This window comes from Xiphophorus couchianus, chromosome 2 (assembly GCF_001444195.1).
Source record: "Xiphophorus couchianus chromosome 2, X_couchianus-1.0, whole genome shotgun sequence".
NCBI classification, from domain to species: domain Eukaryota; kingdom Metazoa; phylum Chordata; class Actinopteri; order Cyprinodontiformes; family Poeciliidae; genus Xiphophorus; species Xiphophorus couchianus.
Window position 1 is genome coordinate 34009519 of NC_040229.1, and position 18380 is coordinate 34027898.

Here is an 18380-nt window from a genome sequence, read left to right on the forward strand (position 1 = left end):
GCTTACAACTGTACTGCTCATGAGTCGACCGGCTATGCCCCATTCTTCCTTATGTATGGTCGGGTTCCTAGATTGCCAGTGGATGTTATGTTCCACAGTGTGGAAAGAGACAACGAGATCACAGACTATGACAGTTATGTTAAAAGGATGAGAGATGATCTCAAGGAGGCCCTTCGTGTTGCTCAAGTTCATGCCAGCGCAAAACAACAGCGGCAGGCCGACCTCTACAATAAGGGTGTGAAAGGTGCTGCCATCGAAGAGGGTGATCAGGTCCTCTTGGCCAACAGAGGTGAACGTGGGCGCAGAAAACTTGCTGATAGGTGGGAGTCGACTCTGTACACAGTAATTTCGAAGGATTCAAGATGTCACACCTACCGCATTAGAAACCCCGACAACGGACATGAAAAAGTGGTTCATAGAAATTTGCTCTTGCAAGCCAGTTTCCTGCCAATACATGTGAATCATGACACAGAGCCTTCCTTCTCCAGTGTTGGTCAGGAGTCCCAAGAGAAGGAAGAGGGCGATGGAAGTCTGTTTTTGGAGGAACTCGAACTTCACAAATCCGAGCGCACTGCTAGCTGGGTTGCAGAGGTCACCCCATTGGAGAACTTCTCAGAAGTAGGGCACACAGCCCTTGATTCCCCTCCAGTTCCTCTTGCTGATCCTGAGCCCCCCATTGCTAAGCCACTGACAAGTGACTACAATGGAATATTAAGTGTTAAGACTGGATCAGATGGTTGTCTTGGAGAAGCAGCAGAGGGTCCATTCAGCATTCCTCTGGCAGATAAGGACAATGGACAGAATGACACTACTGGAGGACAACTGGACACAAGCAGCAGTCAGTCTCAAGATCAAGTCCCTGCAAGGAAAACTATTGTGAAAGTTGTTGACACTGACACACTGACAGTAACCGCACCCATGGATCAAATTAAGACCAGAGTGGGCAGGGTAGTGAAACCAGTGAATAGGTTGATTCAGAACATGACACAGAAAACTAAACAAGGAGGTTTTATGGTTGGTGGGTTAGCTAAAACCCTGTTCAAGTAACAGATTATTGTTCATTTTGGGATATTCCTGTTCATTACGGACATGAAAGCTTATTTTGTTATTGTCATTCTGTGTGTCAAGATAACAGTTATTTGGTAATCAAGTTGAGAATGTGTAGACGGCACATTCTTATGCAAAGTGGACATTAAAAGTCTGGCCAACTCCTTAATGTCACTTTCTATTGAAATATGGAAACCCTTGGTTGCATAGTGATTATCAGAGAAATATAGCTACGCTTAGCTGATGTTATCTTGTATGAGGCTTCTGATCTGACTTGTAACTGTTTTGAGAAGTTCAGGGGGGAGTATGTAGCTGAGTTAATTTTATTTATTTATTATTTTATGAACCTTCCCAAAACATTTTTATTTCTATTTTGTCGAATTAACATGTCTGCTGACATGGCTATTTCTGTTTTGACTGCTTTTATTTTTGGTTCCTAATGTAAATATTGTTTTGGGGGAAACGTTATTAGTGTTGCACAAAGCAATGTTCAGTGACGTAGCTGCAGCAGCCAGGCAGAGGCTGCCTAACGGAGCTGCTGGTAAGACGCGTGCTAAAGCTACCTCTCACTTTTAATAATGTTTATGTTGTTAAAAATAGTTTTCACAGCTTTTGTTCTGCAAAAATATAAGGTTAACTGTGCAAGTGTTTTTAAAACAAACTTTGGTGTTGGTTAAAGTTAATTTGTTACGTTTATTAAGTTTGTATAAAGTTTCCCTCCAAAATGTGTTTGTTGGGCCGCAGGACTGTGACAGTGATCGTCTATCATACCTGGTGCTGAGTGTGTTCCACTGTCTTATAGGTATGTAATGGATACACAGATTTATTTTGTGGTTTGATGTTGATTTGTGCAAGATTTTACTTTTCTTTAGTCCATTTGTTGTTAATCTATAAAAAAGGCAGAGGCTGCCTAACGGAGCTGCTGGACTGTGACAGTGATCGTCTATCATACCTGGTGCTGAGTGTGTTCCACTGTCTTATAGGAAATAAAAAAAAAACCCAACGCAGAGTACTATTCCTTTCCACATCTGTTACACTAGTAAATGTTTACACTAGCACCTGAAAATGGCGGCAAACAGATGCGCAATTATACAATCATACATCTTTGAAAAGCGGCTTTGCAGGGTGGAGTGCAGGGCCTGTTGATTTTTGACATTACATTCCGGGGGGTTTTGAAACGGGTCATCGTACGGACACCAAAAACATAAACTTATTAGAAAAACACGCTGGGTGTTTTTTTAAGCACTTGGACTGTCTTTAGAAGCAGTAAACATTTGCAGGTTTTGCAAAACTTGAAAAATGCGAATATTTTTTTAACACCAACCTTTGTGTCTCCACACTTTAGAAGACACACACAGTAAGTGACACTGAAATGTTCTGGGGACAGTTAGCAGTGGATGTAGCTATTAACTCAAGTGGAAAAATTCCCAGAGATAACGCTCTGAACTCTGACCTTTAGGTGTTTGGAAAACTCCACGTGGTTGTCGTACACAAGGACGTTTGCAATGTGGCTCTCTTTGTGTTTGGAGAAAGAAGATGGCCCTTCTGTGCTGTTTGGCTCAACAATGACTTTCAGCAGAGCGTGAGGACATCTGGTTCCATCCCAGACCTAGGAGACAGGAAACCAGTAAGGCTTATTGGTCTCATCTGTCCCAAACCAAATGAAGCTCTCAGAGTTCCGCTAAATGCATCCATGTCTGCCTTTCTAACATGTTTAAGAGTGGGAGTTATGTCATAAATAATCAAACTTCCCCTTACCCTGAGCAGTGTGCAGGTGGAGTCAATGGAGGCTTTGGCCAGCAGCTGGCAGATGAGGTCAAAGTAGGTGTTAGGCTGGACGGCAGACAGAGGGACAGCAGCAGACACTGAGGAAAGCAGAGCCTGGCAGGCAGCCCAGGCCCGCAGCTCCTCTACGGTGCGCCGGTCGTCTTCGTCCAACTGGAAGTTTTTACTAGATGTCCGAGGCTCCATACCGCCACCAACTGTGCCGCTAAATGTCACCACAGAGAATCCGAACGTGTTGACTAATGTGAGGGAGTTGTTGTAGGGGTGCACCTGTGCAGAAAAGAACAGAAAGTATTCAGACTCCTTTAAATGTTTCACTCTTAGTTTCATTGCAGCCATTTGCTAATATCAAAAATGTTCATATTATTTCTCATGAATGTATACTCAGCATCCCATCTTGACAGAAAATAAAAAAAATTTAGAATTTTTTGCAAATTTATCCTAAAAAACCCTGAAATATCACATTGTCATAAGTATTCAGATCTTTTGCTGGGACACTCATATTTAACTCACATGGTGTCCATTTCTTCTGATCCTCCTTGAGATGGTTCTACTTCATTGAAGTCCAGCTGTGATTAATTAAATTGATCGGAAAGGCGCACACCTGTCTATAAGACCTCCTAGCTCAGTGCATGTCAGAGCAAATGAGAATCATGAAGTTGAAGGAACTACCCCAGGAGCTCAGAGACAGAATTGTGGTAAGGCACAGATCTGGCCAAAGACAAAATAATTTCTGCAGGACTTGAGGTTCCTAAGAGCACAACGGCCTCCATAATCCTTAAATGGAAGGGAGTTTGGGATGACAAGAACTCTTCCTAGACCTGGTTGTTCAGCCAAACTGAACAATCATGGGAGAATCGTGGGAGATTGTTCAATCTGGCTGTTCAGCCAAACTGAAGAATAGTGGTAGAAGAGCCCAAAGATCACGGTGGCTGAGCTCTGGAGATGCAGTAGAAAGACGGGAGACAGTCCCACAAAGTCAACTATCACTGCAGCCTTCCACCAGTTGAGGTTATATGGCAGAATGGCCCGACGGAAGCCTCTTCTCAGTGCCAGACATATGACAGCCAACACAGAGTTTGCCAAAAAACACATGAAAGACTCCCAGACTGAGACGAAGATTGAATTTGAATGAAACGAAGATTGAATTGGAATAGTAGCAGATTTGAAGGCCACAGACCAAAACAAACTTTATTCTGGTGTTTTTATTGTGTTACCGCTATATTCTCTTCCATAACGTTGAAAAGCAGTTTGAAACTAAGTGGACTTCTCCCAGATGACAAAAACAAAACATGGAAAAATTTGCTAAAATTGGAAATGTCAACCCGTTTCAAATAAAAAGTTGGAGCAGAGACCCTGATCATTTGCCTCCATTGACATTCCCAGATATGTACCTGGTCTGTGATGTCACTGCTTATACCGCAAATCATTTTAAGAATTAGAAGTCAATGGAAGGACATGTCCAGTTTACGAATGGGTAGGTACACGATTTGGACATTTTTTACCACCCAGATTGTGAATATGTTGTGGTTCGAACAAAGGTAAGTCCTTGGCTCCTTTATTTGATATAAATTTTTAATGTACATTCTTTTACAATCAATCAGAATGTTGTTTGGTATAAGTATTAAAAAGTGTGGTTGCGTTATTTTTAAAGTACTAACTGACTGAGGACGCTGTGATCACGGCCCTCCATGCTGCTCTGTCACATCTGGAGCAGCAGGGCAGCTATTTGCGGATGCTCTTTGTAGACTACAGCTCTGCTTTTAATACCATCCTCCCGTACAGACTGGTGGACAAATTGGGGGACCTGGGCCTCCCTCACTCCACCTGCATGTGGATTCTGAGCTTACTGACCAACCGACAGCAGAGAGTTAAGGTGGGAAAACATACATCCACTGCCCTCAGCCTTAGTACTGGCTCTCCACAGGGCTGTGTGCTGAGCCCCCTGCTCTATTGTCTGTACACATACGACTGCACCTCTGCCCACCACAGCAACACCATCATCAAGTTTGCTGATGGCACCACAGTGGTGGGGCTCATCTCAGGAGGCGACGAGTGCGCCTACAGGGGTGAGGTGGAGCGGCTGTTGCAGTGGTGCAGGGAGAACAATCGGCTTCTCAACAACTCAAAGACAAAAGAACTCATAATAGATTACAGGAGGAATAAAACGGACATTACACCACTAACCACTGGGGGAAAATGTGTGGAGAGGGTAGCTGATTTCCGTTTCCTGGGGGTCCGCATTGAGCAGGGCCTCACATGGAACATGAACACCTTCGAGCTGATAAAAAAGGCCCAGCAAAGACTGTACTTCCTGAGGGTTCTCAGGAGGAACGACATCAAGGAGAAGCTACTGGTGTCCTTCTACAAGTGCTCCATAGAGAGCATACTGACTTACTGTATCTGTGTATGGTATAACAGCAGCACTACGGCTCAAAGGAAAGCTCTCCAAAGGGTTGTGAATACAGCCCAAAAAATCATTGGCTGCCCTCTCCCCTCACTGGAGGACCTGAACAGCGACCGCTGTCTAAGAAAAGCACAACACATCACAAAGGACACTTCTCACCCCGGACATTCTCTGTTCACACTGATGCCTTCAGGCAGAAGATACAGAGCAACCAGAACAAGAACCAACAGGAGGGATGATGGGGCAGGTAAACGAATATTATATTACTTATGAATTTACCTCTTATTAAAAAAAAAATTTTTTGCTGAACATGTCTGATCCCGTGGACCTTACCAAGCTCCGCCCACAACCGACCCACGTGACCGCAAGTCTCACAAATAAAGCCTTGCGGCGTGTTGTTTCTATGTAAACATGACTCGATTAGTGCATCATTTCTACCGGATTTTCTCAATATATCAGCTACTACAATGGACAGAGGAACCAACAAGTTCATGTCATCATCTGGGAGTGTCATCATCTCAGTCACAAGCTGGTTGCAAACCTGAGGCCAGCAGATGTCTGTCAGTTATGGTAGATCTGAAATTTGGTTTGATGACCTCAATATGAGAAGCTACAGACTGATAGGAGGAACCAAAGAGCTCTGTAAAGGTAAAGGCAAATCTTCTGAAGTTGGGATATAATTAATTTAATTTCACATAATTACCACTGTAGAAGAAATTTGTTTGTTAAAATTTTATGAAATATATTTGTTCTATTTAATGTTTCTGATAAATGACGTGTACTCACAAACGAACGAGGTAATTAGTCCAATGTTTAGAAACTACAGCGGCTGTAATGCGCTACAGCAAAGGTAAACAAAGGTAAAATAACCAGAACAGGTGATCAACTCAAAACCACTCATACTCATACTCAAAACCACTCATTTGTTAAATAATCTAAACTAAAAACCTGCCTGTTTAGAATTGATTTTGATACATAATTAATGAGACATTGATTATGTTTAACAATCTGATGAGTAACAATTACTCTCTCTCTCTTTTTACTCCTTTTTACTCTCTCTCTCTTTGCAGTTTAAGCACACCTGTTACTGTGGCAATCGCCTGCGCCCCGCAAGACGAGCAAAGATTACGTTAAAAACATAACATTCAGTCCGTTACGATATCAAGTTTCCAGGTTTGATATTTATTTCTCGATTATTAATCAGCGCTTCCCTGGACACAGCGATGGTTGATTGACTAGCTGTACTTGGTGCTAGAGTGGCTAACACGAGTAACAGTTTAGTCCAAAGCCTTTTCTGCTAAACTAAAATCTTTAGCGTATGTCAGATACAGTACACATTGCATATTGATCTGTTTAGCTAACGTAAGACTGTGTAGCAAACAGGCTTCAAGGTGTAGAAATTGTATCAGTACTGCCATTATCCTGTACTTAGCTAACGGGAAGCGTGTTTGTGAGACGGCCACGCAGGTGACCACGTAGAATGGACATCAGCCAATGAAAACCAGCCCCTGTGGTAAGGTCCATGGATTTCATAGAACTAAATCAAAGTGAAGAGAAAAGGTATTGTCTGGTCATAGTAGTACTCTAAATGGATAGAGTTGTTTCCCACTAAACATCCAGACGCTCTGACGGTGGCTAAAGCACTTTGCAAAGAGATAATTCCCAGATATGGTATACCTGAACGAATTTATAGTGATAATGGGGCACATTTGTTAACCAACTTGTAAAAAACATACAAATTATGTTTCATATTGACTTAAAACATTATTGTGCCGACCACGCTCAGAGTGCTGGACTAGTGGAGAGAATGAATGGTACTATAAAAAAAACAAGCTGATGAAGGAAATAAATGGACAGGAATCTGGGGGACTCTGCATATGTTCAACATCAAAAGAAAATATTAACTTTGATCTGTGTCAATAAGCTTGTGAACCAGTTGACTACAGGGTTTTGAGTCTTCCATTTATTGGAGGTGTAGTATAAATAAAAACGTAGACAGAATAAATTACATCCACTATAATGTGCCGAAATTAGGAAACTGGACACTGGCAGGATTTGAGGCTGTGCATGACCAGCTTGCTGTTATCTCTCTCATGGCATTCCAGACAGAATTGCCCTTGGCATGCTGCTGGCTAAGGAGTGTGTGCGCTGTTTGGAGAACAGTGCTGGGCATTTATCCTAAAACGATAGCTGCAGATGGCAACCTCATGAAGGCAATCGAAGGGCTTCACACCCTGAATGGGAAGATGAAAGACCACCCAGGAGTGGACACGTCCATGTGGGACACATGGATGGATGAGTTTGAAAAATATCGCTCTCTCGTCTCCTCTGTCTTGGTTTCCATTGTAGTATTTGCTGCTGTTCTTCCTTTATGTGGATGTTGTTGTATTCTATGTCTGTGTTCTTAGCTAAACAGATTAATTACTACAGCAATTTCCCCCATGGAAGACTGCAGAGCCCAAATGTACCCCTGTTAGGACTACAATTTTCTTCTGACGCTGACACTGATGATGACATTGTGGAGAACATCTGCCTGTCTGAATGATTACATGTGTTAAATTGGCATCTTTCCTTTGAGTGTAATAATGTTTGAGCTCTTAAATGTGATCTTTCAGCTAAAAATCCAAAGAGAAGTGGTGGTAGAGAATTTGAGTATATCATTTGAGTATATTTATATATATATAAATATGTATATTTTCTGGTGTATTCAGGGGGGAATTGTTAAAATTGTAAATAATATCCCAGATATATATATACTCATTATTAACTTTGATGAGATTCTTTTGTTTTCCTCTGGAATGTGTGTTTTTGTCAGAGATGTCTGCAGGAAGCTGAGAAGCGTGCCAAATAGGAAGCAGATACCAGCCACTCTGGAGACAAAACTAAGAGCTGGCCTGACAAGAAAAACACCCAAAGGCTTGAGACCTCACATGCACTAAGACAGGAGATTCCATTGTATTGAAAAGATTTATGAGTGTGTGTTAGCAGTTGGACTTTTGCTTGCCTCAGCCCTTCCAGCAGCTGCTAACTAATGTAACCAGGGCTCTCTGATTCTAATAAAAGAGGAGTAGAAAGAGAGGAACCTCAGAGAGAGTTTGGAGACTGTAACAAATACACTGTTCTCTCTTTCTCTCCTCAAGTAAAACTTAATCACTTGTCTCTCTCTTCTTTTTTTGTCTGTTTGAAAGTGTTTAGGATAAATGAACCTGACAATCTTCTTTTGGTTAGCTCCGATACGTTAGACTCCTTGCGTTGTTTCCAGGAAACAGTGAAACGATTGTCTGTTTTCCATCTTTTTATCGTTTCGGTCGTGTGATTGGACATTACATCCAATAACTCAGCAAGTTCGTACCATTGCAAAATTATTTTAAGTAACTCAGATTCAAAGAATCTATGACAGGGGTCTCAAACTCGCGGCCCTCGGGACGATAGTTTGTAGCCCCCGCCTTAATATGAAAGTTTAATGTTAGTGCGGCCCGCGAGTTTGATATAATTGACACTTTTCAGTGTTGTGTGCGGAGCTGAACGAATTTACCAATCACGGTGGAGTATATTGCTCTCGGGGGCGGGACATCGGCCGGGCCTATTTGCATTTTCTATTTGTCATTATTTGCATGTGGTGCATGCGCAATTTCCGCGGCCGCTCCCGCTTCACGTGCTTCAGCATCCAGTCTAGACCCGGAAGTTGCTGATCAGTGTAATGTAATTAAGGTTAGGCGCTGTAACGCTTGGGTTGTGTTATAAGGGAGGAGAGGAGGCGGCAGATTCGTCAGGACGGTCAAAAACTCACAACCACACTGGTACTGGGAATTCCACAGTGTTGTCCTTTAATAAATACGCTCTTCACCAACCTTACAAAGCCCGGTTGAATGGCTGCTATATTATCAGACATGAAAATTGAGCAGCGTCCAAACAACCCGTAACTAAAAAGTTAGGGAGCTAACATGTCCGTCTAGCACGTTTCTCCCACGTTCTCTACAGAGAAGCCGTGGCGCATACTTCTGACATCATTAGCAATACTAGAGTATCTTACTAGAGACACTACACAATTACGGCTGTTACAGCGCCTGACTACGGCCAAATATGGTAATAGGCAATCAGAAAGGTTCGGCTGAGGAGACCGTGTGTGTGAATGCGGCCCAGCCTCACCCAGACTCTACCTCTAGCGGCCCCCGGGTAAATTGAGTTTGAGACCCCTGATCTACGAGAAAGTCGTTTTTGTCGGTTAAGTTTATGGCCCTTCAAGACGGCGCTCATATTCCATCAGCCACTACGCTGCAGACTACATCTACAGTAGTGATGTCAAGTTCCAAAGCTCTATTGGAACCACTATTTAAAAACTTTGGTCTGCACCACGCACAAGGACATGTACATTACGCACATATTACATTGCAAGACTTTAATCTCTCAAACAAAATCTGCTTACTACTCTGGCATAATTTCTTCTAGCAAAAGTAACACCAAGATCCTGTAGTCACTGTTAAACAATATCTTTCATCCCCCCAATTCTTTTCCCTCAGACTTCTGTTCAGATGACATCTCTAGTTTTCTCAAATACTTTGTTGACAATAAAATCAGGAAAATTCAACAGCAACTTCATCCTGCATCTCCTACCTCTTTTTTCTATGAACCTGCTCCCCTCTGTCCGCAATTTTCTACCTTTCAGCTTCCTCCATCGAGCCTCTGAAATAGATGCTGATGGAAATACTGATACTTTTTACCATTTATTTACTGATATATCTGCTGTGTTTTTGTACTTCTGCAAGATGTTTTTTCCTAAAGAAGTTTCCAGACAATGTGCAGATGTTTCCGCAGCTGTGACAGGATAAGAGACCTGAAAAACATCCTTTGTAAAATGCCTGACTTGCAAGTTGTCTTAAAAGACTGTCATGTGTGGAATGCATTGATTGTACTTGCCTGTGCTGTTGAATTATTATTGTGACGGCAACGCCTATGTTCTGAAGAGATTAAATATTGAAGGGTTGCCAGCTCTCGTTTGAGTTAACAAGTTGAAGTTGGCTGAACAGCGAGATCTGACATGCTTCTCACATTTTGCAAAAGACAGGTCTTTGTGTCCTTGTGATCTTTTTAGAGATTATAAACCTAACATCAACCTTATTCAGAAATCTAAGTTCCCCACATGTTCATTAGATCATTTCCCAACAATTCTTGTAAAACTGTCTTTACTCACTTCTCCTAATTGTTTTTGCTATCACTTGCTCTTCTTTCTTCTGGAACTATTGCCTTCAAAACTGCAGTTGTTACTAATATCCTTAAAAAACCTGAATTGGATCCAAACAATTTCAATAATCTCCACCCTATTTCTAACCTTCCATTCATCTCCAAAATTCTAGAAAAAACAGTTGCCTCTCAACTTCATTTCCATTTAATCAAGAATAGTCTTTATGAACAATTCCAATCTGGTTTTCACCCTGATTAGAGCACAGGATTTGCTCCACTCAGAGTGTTTCCCAACCCTGGTCCTCAAGGTACACTGCCCTGCATGTTTTAGGTATTTCCTTGCTTCAGTCCAGCTGATTTCAATTGATGACTGATTAACAGGCATTTGTTGAACTGCAATCAGTTGAATCAGGCACATTAAAGCAAGGAAACCTCTAAAACATGTAGGACAGTATGCCTTGAGGACCAGGGTTGGGAAACACTGCACTAGCCTACCTATAACAGGTACAGTCGTGGTCTTCCTCAGTGCGGTTCAGTTAGTGAGCATTTCCATTTATATGGTCTGTTCCTTATTGTTGTGGGGCGTTCGTGAGCAGTTGTGTTCAATTTTCCGCTGATGTCTGCAGCCAGTGGCGGTTTCTGATATGGGTGACATGGGCAACCACCCAGGGCAGAATTTTGTGGGGACGCGGCGTGAGCGGTTGTTTTAGAGTTTTCAGTGACATAAATCACAAGCCAATCAGCAAAAGAAGTCAGGTGTCAATCAAATCGCTTCGGTGCCGTACCTCAATCGGTCCTGCTAGTTCAACACCTGAATCTTACTGAAATCTGACAACAGCCGGGCTACGCCGTGCTGGATTTGCTAATGGAAAGCGAATCTGGCCAAGGCAGACAACGACCGTACCATTTAGAGGCGGTGTAGTGTCTAAACACTCTCCTTGTGGCAGTAAACTCTGGTTTACTTTCTCTTCTCATACTTCTTGATCTCAGTGCAGACTTCGATACCATCTCTCACACAATCCTATTCCACAGACTCTTCCATCGGTATCACACACATACCCCTCGATTGGTTTCAGTCATATCTCTGTGGCCACACTCAGTTCATTCAACTTAAATCATTTAAATCCCATCTTTCCCCCATGGCTTTAGGTGTGCCCCAAGGCTCTGTCCTGGGACCCCTTCTTTTTATCAACTACCTTCTCCCCCTTGGCAATATCTTCCATAAATTGAACTCCTATTTCCATTGCTTTGCTGATGACACCCAGCTGTTCTTATCCACTGCACAGGCCTGAAAAAGGCTTCACCAACGTTTACCAACCAACCTGATAGAACTGGAGAGGATCTGCAAGGAAGAATGGCAGAGGATCCCCAAATCCAGGTAATGAAAATTTGTTGCATCATTCCCAAGAAGACTTGTGGCTGTACTGGCTCACAAGGGTGCATCTACTCAATACTGAGCAAAGGGTCTGAATACTTTACCATGTGATATTTCCAGTTTTCTTTTTTAAATAGTGAAAATATCTACATTTTTGTTTTTTTCTGTACATTCATGAGTAGTAATATGGACTTCTTTGACTTTTCTGTACCCACTATAGTTCATATCTCGGAGTCGGTCTCATGTGTAGACTGTCAAGGTAAGACAGTATGCACCTGAGACTGTTTGTGAGCATTCATTTGATGGAAAACAGTCATCTGCAGACCTTGACTCTGTGCATACGGACAATGTCTCCGGTCTGAAAGATTCTGGGGTGGTCCTCCAGGTTCTCACAGAAGATGGTGCAGCCGATCTTATGCTCAGTCTGATCGGTGATCTTCAGGCTGGAGCAGTAATCTGTGGAGATAGAAGTCTGATAAGCTGCAGCTCAGCTCTGTCACACTGTGTGACAGAAACTAAAAGCAGCTTTTAGTTTCTGTCCCACTGACATGGTTCACACCAACAAACACAGTAATACCGAGCAATGACAACCTGAAGAAATAATAACTTTTAAATAATGAAGAAAAAAAAGCTCTCCAGACCAAGTTGACCCTATATAAAAATATAACACTCCTTATTAAAAATAATAAATTAACTGTGATTAATAAGATTGTTTTTTATTTTACAAGCCACATAATGTCCTGATTTTTGCCAGGCTTGGCAGATGCCCAACTGACATCAGGCTCCAATCTCAAGAAATTCAAAAGCAGATCAGAGGAAATGTCACTGACTGCTATCGGCCTTACAGACTGGCTACAGACCACAGGAACAGCCAGGATCCAAACATGGAAGAGAAGAGAGTGTCAATGAATCCAGGAGGTCACAGAAAACCCCAGGGTTAGGCTTAAGGTTGGAGTACATGATTCAACAACAGGATGGGCAAAATGGCCTCCAGGAGACAGTTCCAGAGACAGAACCTGAACTGACCCAAAAAACACACAAAAGCCCATCTCACATTGAGTGTAATTGGGAAAAAAAAACAAACTCTGCCACAATACCTATTTTTTGTTTTTTCCTTAGCATATATTGTGCTAGGTTTGATTGGGCTCAAAGTTGATCCCAAGGAGTAAGATTGGTTCTCTGGAGAGAAATTATTCAGACCATAAACTTTTGCATAGTGGCTCATCTGTTGGAGAATCGTTCTAGGAAATATTGCCCACATCAATTTTGACAATAGGACTTGATGTTATGGAGTTGTAAGGTGAAATACGTTTTTCTTACCATAGCGCTACCTATGTCTGAATATGTGTATCTGAGTAGCGTTGTGGGTCCTGAATCTGAACACCAAATAAAAGTAGTAATAAGTTCCAGGGGATAAGTTGCAGTATGAATTCCAGCGGAGAAAAGTAATAAGAAATAATGGAAAAATAGAGCAAAAATAATAGGGCTTCCTACTCCCACTGGGAGCAGGCGAATGGCCATGCCTTGCACGGGCCATCCGCTCACTTCAGCGGGCTTGGAACCCTAATTATTATTATCATGAAAATTAAAACAGAAACAGGCTTGGAATATATGACCTTGCATGACAATGTTATAAGAATATGAGTTTCAATTTCTGAAATGACCAGAAAAAATATATTAAACTTTTTCATAGCAACCTAATTTCTTGAGACGTCCCCGTGTGTATAATTTTGACCCTGCATGGATTAAAAACAATCCACAGTAATTTCAAGAACCTAATTCTTGTTTTTAAGATTTATTTAGTTTCTATCTTATGTCATCATCTAACCTCCAGAGAGCAAAGGTTCTTATGTATCAATAAAAGCTAAGATATAATCACAAACCATTCAACTTGTTGCCAACTCTGGGGAACCGCTCAACTTTTATCCAAGGAAAGATGCTAGCAGGAGCAGCAGAAAAAATAGCCAGCAGCTAAAGATATAATATGCTCCTCCGTTTATTTAAAAGATTTGTTTTCTAAACTGGATTATTACATAGAAAACAGCATGACCAGTACATCCTGGTCATGATAAGGATGACCAGGATGTACTGATCATCTGCACATCAACATATAGCAGCAGGCTCTGAGAGAAACTTTTCTCTCCTAATGATGATTATATTAGTTCTGTTGAAGTAGTTCTTCATTTCTGATGTTACAGATGTTAATGTACAGGTGTTAACTTTTGGTCTAGAAGTCATTCTGAGTTGCACTGGGACACTGACCTGTGCCACGGCTCTTAAATGGTTGCTTGAAGAACACCACCACTCCATAGACATTCACCACCGCCATGTTCTTCAGCTCATCCAGCCGCACGTATGTGTACCTAGGAGCTCTAGGGGTCCTGAGATCCTGAGAGGAAACACAAAGCAGTACACAACTAGCAGCCCATTACCTGGGAGTCTGTCCTCATTCTCATTCATTAATTTAGAAACAGACATATACATACATACATATTTCAGTGACATGCGTTGAGGTTCATGGCTGGTGAGGCACTGACTTAATCAAATTCACAAATATAAACACCTTGCATGTTATTGTTTACATATGGAAATGTTGCGCATGTGCACAACGCTGGAGGGCAAAAAGACTATACTTTTACATGTCATCCATAGCCACGCTGCCGTCATAGCACAATTCCGTTAACTCAAAGAAACTTGGAAATGTAGATATTATTAATTTTGTGCTACACTTCACAGCAAAGTGAAAAACCGCATGTCACTGATAGTACATAGACACAGACAGAGAGGGAGACAGAGAGAGAGAGAGAGAAATAGCAAAAGAGAGAGAAAGAGAGAGAGAAGACACTACAGTATTTAGCTTTTACAGCCACTCCTGACTCACCTCAGCAGGAGTCAAGGAGCTCCCCCTGCTGGCCAATGAGGATCTGGGCTTAGGAGGTCTCTGCTTGGAAATCTGGAGATAACGTCAGGAGAAGAGTTTGTGCCAATAAAATACCGGAAACAAACACACACACCAGAGTTCACGAGCCTGGAATGTGTGCAGTGTTAGATCCAGAGTGGAAGACATTTGGACAGGTGAGGATAGTCAACATCCTTACATAGATGCATGCATCCTCTTCTGACAGCAGCAAGTTACAGGGGTGGAGCTTGTCCTTATTCGCTGTTGGAGATTTCCCCACAGTGAAGCCAGACACCCAGAGTATGTCCTGAAACAGAACAAAAAACAACAGGAAACTACAACCAGATTCCTAGAAGGGACGAACTCAAGACATGGATCTGTGAAGCCCTGGATGTATGAAGCCTTGGAGGTACGAAGGCACGGATGATCAGACGTTTTGACCACTGAAGGTTGTCATGTTTGACCTGTAAACTGACCTCAAGCTGAACACTTTCGGTTTTTGTCACATTACAACCAAAGAGCTCCAGGCATTTTAATGGTATTTTATATGCATTTTACTTATGTGTCAGACCAAAATAACAAGATGCATAACTGTGAAGGGTTAGAAAAAAAACAGAGCAACAATTTTTCTAAAGGAAGACCTGGCTTGGCATCAATGTTCCCTCCAAGCTGCGTGCCTGCGCAATCGCGCATGGCTCGCATATTCTCCGCGCACAAGAACATTTATGTAGCGCATAACATAAAGTCCAACGTATATTGGACATTGAGCTCAGACATCAGTTTTGACTATGGACCAATAAATTTTTTTTTGTATTACTTTGCGAGTAACAGGTGTCCAGCCAATGATACGATACAGTTCACTTTCGCTACGCAGCCAATCATCGCATGCTATTGTGTGTATGTGCCTTGGAACATACACACAAATGCGTATGGAATGCGCATTTGTGTGTGCGCTGTGGAATGCGCGTGCGCACACATTGTATTTAGTGCATTTAGTGTACTAAATACAAGAAGTTGCACTAAATTGTATTTAGTGCAACTTCCACGAATAGAGGACATTTTCTCATCATTGGCTGGTGGGGAGAAGTTTTCAAAGATAGACTTGTCACAGGCCTATCTCCAGATGGAAGTGGAGGAGTCAAGCAAAAGGTTTCTAACCATCAACACTCATAAGGGACTTTACCAATACAATCGTCTTGTGTTTGGTGTTGCTTCAGCCCCAGCCATCTGGCAAAGAGCCATGGATCAGGTGCTCCAGGATATACCTGGAACACAATGCTACCTGGACGATATTATCATAACAGGAAAAGATGATGATGATCACTTCCAAAACCTGAGCAAAGTACTCACCAGGCTGAGTGAGTATGGCCTACGGGCAAAGAGAGAGAAATGTGAGTTTTTCAAAAGTGAAATCTCATACTGCGGACATGTCATTGACAAGCACGGCTTACACAAGTCACAAGAGAAAATTGAGGCAGTGCTGAAAGCACCTAAACCTGAAAATGTGTCGCAACTCAGATCGTACCTGGGTCTCGTCAACTATTACCACAAGTTTCTACCAAACGTTGCCTCAGTGCTGTATCCACTAAATGCGCTGCTACAGACAGGAGTGGAATGGCATTGGTCAGAAAAATGTGAAAAGGCATTCACAAAAACAAAAAGACTAATAACATCTGACGAGCTACTTACCCACTATGATCCATCCAGACCCATCCGTCTAGCATGTGACTCGTCCCCTTACTGAGAGACTGAGAATCCATTTTAATTTTGTTTTTGGTTGTTTTGTTTATTTTGTTTATCAGTTCCAGTGTTAAGTGTTCTTTTGAAAATAAAGCATCTATCTTTGGCAGGAAATCACATGCATTATTACGTCATTTCCATTACATCAGTGTTAAAAGGTCTTCAAACAATATTATCCTTTATCGCAATAATTTTTGAGACAATTAATCGTTCAGCAAAATTTGTTATCGTGACAGGCCTACTTGGCATGCATTTATATTCAGCCCCTCTTACCCTGATAGTCTTTAATTAAAACCAGTATAACCACAGCCATCACAAGTGAGTCATGTAACCGGTTAGAGTTAATCTCTATGCAATTTAACCTCAGTCTCAATGCAGCTGGGCTGATTCTGGCCTCAGAGGTTCTTCAGAGAACAAGCATCACCATTGAGACCACGGAACTCAGCCAGAAGTTCAGGTGCGCCCAGGTGGTTCTGTTTAAGGCAGACTGAAGCCCTTTTTGCACTGCACAGTCAGACCCGGCCGACCCAATGTTTTTAGCATTAGCACTTCCAGCCTGCTCCCACCCCGCTCCCTGGAATCCTGAGAACTGTGGTTCCAATAGGTGTCATAACAAAATGGAGGCAGTGAAACTGAGAATCCTCAGTCATTATTAGACCAAGAGCAGCCAGAGTAATTTATTTTGCTAAATTATTATACTTAACTAAATATTATGGTTGAGGTCCATAAGTAGACCTCCTGACACAAAAAAATATTAAAATTGGAAAACAAAAAAATCAAAACTCAAAAAGGGCATTAAGGGCATCAAGGTTGAAAAGATAAAAAGGGCAAAGGCTCAAGTCTCCTTCGTGCAAGTGCCTGCGCCTCCCAGATCTCTGGGTGAGAGGAGCACTTGACTTTCTCGATAGCTGTGTCCAAATTCAGGGGCTGCATCCTTCGAAGTACCCGGTGTATGTAGGACGAGTCATTTGCAGGCCGCGAATATTGAAGACCAGAAGAGAAAAGCTGTGAATACGGACAGGTCTAGCCTTCAGCTAGCTGAAGGTCTAGCCTGAGGAGGAACCTCCACCTCAGCGTTACTTATGTTACCTAGCAACCGTAATACCTTGAAGCACAGAGCGGCAAAGAAAACAACCAGCGCTGAAGTTTGTTTTTTAGCCATGTTTTACTCCTGATGTCTGTATTATTCTTTGACCTTTGTTGTAAAGGCTGTTATATAGTAAAAAAGAAATGTTAATTTGATTCTAAAATGTTCAAATGTGTATAGCACATTTCTACAATGAATGAATATAAGCAAATTATTAATTTTCAAATATAATACTCTCCAGATCTCAGATAAGACAGTTAAATAAAACTATTATGGTTTGAAGGCTTAACTTTAATCAGTCAAACCGATTTGCTCAAGAATAAATTAGATACTTCAATCACAGATTGTCTTTCAAATTTGGAACCATCTTCAGGCTTTGGTTAATGCCTTTCCTTAAATAAAACATGTTGGAGTTGGTAATATATTGATGTGATTGTTAAAGCCAGGAAAAAGCAGCTTATGGCAGAACTGAGATACTGGATAATAATAACAAAACTCTACTGTGGAGCTGTTGCGTGACGCAATGGTTAGAGCAGTGAACCCTTTACAGAAGCCAATCATCACTTCCCTTTCCTCTTGGAAGGGTGGACCAAAAACCCCTGACATTAGCTTCTGGGTTTGCCAAGGATTTTCCAGCAAACCGCAAACAGGCCTAGATTGAGATTTTTTTCTGAAGTGTCTTGAGACAATATTTGTAGTGAGAACTGAAATCCAACCCAGTGGCTGATTGCCTTCACCAGATCCATTTGTCGGAGTTTGGACCCACAATCCAGGCTCCTTGTCTGCAGAGTGGCAACCAGGACCTTCAGGTCCGTCACTGCAGCTTTAGGATATTCTCTTGACCTGCTCAGTGATTTCA

At 42.0% G+C, this 18380-nt stretch overlaps 1 protein-coding gene across 6 annotated transcripts in view; it reads right to left on the reverse strand.

Moving 5' to 3' along the window:
* The window catches only part of pot1 (protection of telomeres 1 homolog), a 75355-nt gene that overhangs the window by 37867 nt on the left and 19108 nt on the right, over positions 1 to 18380 (reverse strand). For all 6 annotated transcript variants that reach the window (XM_028004272.1, XM_028004291.1, XM_028004259.1 and 3 more), the window contains 6 exons: positions 14894 to 15001; positions 14677 to 14748; positions 14058 to 14184; positions 12121 to 12251; positions 2806 to 3102; positions 2501 to 2656 (listed from right to left, as the gene is read on the reverse strand). In XM_028004272.1, the coding sequence (XP_027860073.1) occupies positions 2501 to 2656; positions 2806 to 3102; positions 12121 to 12251; positions 14058 to 14184; positions 14677 to 14748; positions 14894 to 15001 (891 nt within the window). The remainder of the gene's footprint in view (positions 1 to 2500; positions 2657 to 2805; positions 3103 to 12120; positions 12252 to 14057; positions 14185 to 14676; positions 14749 to 14893; positions 15002 to 18380) is intronic.